Source organism: Empidonax traillii, unplaced genomic scaffold (assembly GCF_003031625.1).
Source record: "Empidonax traillii isolate 1590-97213 ecotype Southwest subspecies unplaced genomic scaffold, ASM303162v1 scaffold2016:size42655, whole genome shotgun sequence".
NCBI lineage: Eukaryota > Metazoa > Chordata > Aves > Passeriformes > Tyrannidae > Empidonax > Empidonax traillii.
In genome coordinates, this window is record NW_020957209.1 from 23,885 (window position 1) to 27,213 (window position 3,329).

The 3,329-nt window shown below is 44.1% G+C and overlaps 1 protein-coding gene across 1 annotated transcript; it reads left to right on the forward strand.

The window, feature by feature from the left end:
* Positions 1 to 1,443: 1,443 nt before the first annotated feature.
* Positions 1,444 to 2,377, forward strand: LOC114071423 (olfactory receptor 49-like). Its single transcript, XM_027909253.1, is given in 2 exon segments — positions 1,444 to 2,102; positions 2,104 to 2,377. Coding segments are annotated over 2 exon segments (933 nt in total).
* Positions 2,378 to 3,329: the final 952 nt, after the last annotated feature.

Below are 3,329 nucleotides of genomic sequence, written 5' to 3' on the forward strand. Positions count from 1 at the left end.
GGAAAAATTAAAGGGGCAATGTCTTGGAAAACTGAACTTTTAGTCTTCAATCTAAAGTAAAAGCTTTTAGCTGTTATTGAAGTTGGTTTGTATTAGTGTTTTTTGAGAAATAACCATGGGATGGTGCTAATAAACTCTGTGTTTTGCTGGAAAAATGGCACTAAAGGGAAAGATTTGATAGGAACAGTGTGATAAGAAGGCTTGTAGCATCCTAATTTATATCTATCTTTTTGTTCAGCATTAGAAGAATGAAAATTGAGTGTCATGTTTGATATGGGTTATGAGCTATGTAAGATGGGTTTGCTTTCCCTGGAAGCTCATTGTGTTGGTTTTCATTTCAGTCATTCAGAAATATCTGAAGTAAGTCAGAAATTATTTTAAACCAGATTAAAAGATCCAGACATAATAGATAAAGCCTGGGAGACCTGAGTGCAAAACAGGACACGTCTCCTTTTAGGGCGAGGAGGGCTGGGAGATAAAGGAGGGAGAAGTTGAAAAACCAAAGATGGGACCTGGGAAACCTGCAAGAAAAGAATGCGATTGAGGGGCATCAGGCAGAGGTTTCAGGTTCCACTAAACTTCCATGAGGAAATGGCTACCACAGGGGTGGCTCCTGCAGTAGACACGGTGCCCTGGGCAGTGTGAGCTTGGGGTAGGGTGTTGTAAGGTGAAGGGGTGCTTGGAGACAGGGACTCTGAAGAAGAAATAATGTCCATCACCATCAGAGTTGATCCACTGAAGCTGTGGAGCTCAGGGCAAATGAAAAGAGTAGGACAATCTTCCCATGTTTTTTCCCATTCCCCCCTTTTTTACTTCTGCTTACTGTACCACCCACACATTTCTCTGTGTGTTCTGCCTTTTCTCAGTGGTACCAGATATCCTTCTCTTTGTTGCACTGTTATCTTTCTGTCTGGCCTTGTCTCTGTAAGGCCTCTCCCTCCTCTCTCTCTCCCTTCTTCTGTCTCCTTTTAACTGCAGCAAGTTTCTCCTTTGCAATTCTAATTTATCCATCAACTAATCTAATCTGCTCCAAAGTCACTCTGCAGTGTGATTGCATTCTTCTGAGATAAGTGTCAAAGGACTCCCTGGGTGCATTGGGTTTCTTCCTGTATTTGTTGGAGGGTGAATATTGTCAGAACACTCAGAAATTCCTTGATTCCCAGATCCTTGGTCTGTAACAGTTTCTGCACCTCTCAATTCTGCTGAGACAGAGCTGTAGGCATCAGTTCAACTGGAGTGAGGACTCAGTCTTACAAATGGAGCCTGGGACTCCTTTTATATGAACATGATTCTTAAATGTGGTTACTGTGGCTGCTCTGTTCTTTCACAAGGGGTTTATTGCTGGTATTGCCCTCTAATGTCAGCAAAGCCAAAGTGATGTGTGTTCAGTTGCTTTCCAGTAGTTCTCAAACCGGCTCTTTTTCTGCCAGCAATGACGCCTCAATGAACCACACAAGAGTAGTGGAATTTGTCCTCCTGGAGCTGGCCAACAGCCGCCACGTGGAGGTCATCCTCTTTCTGTTTCTTCTCATTGCCTACCTCTTGATCCTGCTTGGAAACATTACTGTCATCAGCATCACTCTTGTGAGTAATTTCCTTCAGACCCCGATGTACTACCTCCTCAGGAACTTCACCCTTTTGGAAATCACTTTCACCTCCACATTCATTCCCCACACCCTCTACAGCCTTCTGACAGAGAGGAAGACAATTTCCCTGCCTGGTTGTTTCTTTCAGATGCTGTTTTTCTATTACTTGGGTACCTGCACCCTTTTCCACATGGCAGTGATGTCCTTGGACTGTTACGTTGCCATTTGCTGCCCTTTGCATTACACAACTAGTATGAACAGCAGGTTTTCCCTGCAGCTGATCCTGGTATGCTGGGCAGTGAGTTTTCTATTGATGTTTCCTCCCACCATTATGACTGTCCAGTTGCCATTCTGTGGTCTCAATGTCATGAACCACTTTTACTGTGATACTTCCCTGTTGTTGCAGCTGTACTGCTCAGACACAGGGTTCATTGAAGAACTGATGTTCATCACACTAATTATCATCCTACCTGGTACCTTTATAGTAACTGTTTTTTCTTATGGCTGCATTATTGTCACCATCATCTGCAGGTAGGAAGAAGGCATTTTCCACTTGCTCAGCTCACCTCATAGTGGTGATGGTATTTTACAGCACTTGTATTTACAGGTACATCCACCCAACGCAGCGAGGTGGGAAGGACTCTGACAAAGTTCTCTCTTTCTTCTTCTCTGTGCTGACTCAGATGCTTAACCCATAAATCTACTCCCTCAGGAACAAGCAAGTCAAACAAGCTTTAAAGGAGAACATGCTGAAGGCGTGTCGTGTATTGTGGAATAGCCCACCCAAGTAACTGAATTGTTTCTCAGACATGATATCAGTATTGTGTAACTGTGAATTAAAGATGCTGATTTCAAATGGTTTATGCTTCTACATTTATGCTAACCTTCTGTTAGCAACCAAAAGATGCCAACACAGAAAGGATTTTCCAGCCTTCCAGTACCCAGCCTGAGCTTTGCCTCAGTATTTCGCCTCCTGGCTGTGATGTGTTAGCCTTAGCTAACAAGAAAATTCCTACTCACTCCTTCCCCCCTCAGTGGGATGGAGCAGAGGAAGAAAACAGGAAAAACTGAAACAAAAAGTCTCATGGGTTGAGATATAGACAGAGAGATGGTTTACCAGTGGCTATCAGGAGCAACACATATTGGATTTGGGGAAAGCTGATGTAATTTATTGCCAATTAAAATAGTTTTAGCTTGTGAGAAACAAAAATAAATACTAAACAAACACCTCTACTTCTCCCTTTCCTGTGCTCAATTTTATTCATTTATTTCAGAATACTCCACCACTGTCCCAGGCAGTGCAGTGTGGGGAGGGAGGGTTGTGGTCAATACCTAGTTCTTCCCTTCTGCTGCTTCTCTCCTCTCACACTTTTCCCCTGTTCCAATGTGGATTCTCCCAGGCTGCAGTGAATATCTGCTCCACCAGAGATCATCTCCTCCTCCTCTGATCTTGCTGTTCCCTCTTTGGTTTCTCACTCTTGTTGTTCCCTGCTCCTCTCTCTAGCTGGCAATTCCTGCCCCTTCTTAGGGATGTTTTCCCAGAGGTGCCACCAGCTTTACTTGTAGGTTCAGCTTTGACTCATGCTGGGTCCATTTTGGAGCTGGCTGGAACTGGCTGTGGAGCAAGAAGTTCTCACAGAGGCCACATCTGCAGGCCCCTTGTTACCAAAATTTTGCCATGTACACCAACTGTGGACTAACATGGCCAAGTGCCCCCAAGCACCATGCCCACACAACTCTTAA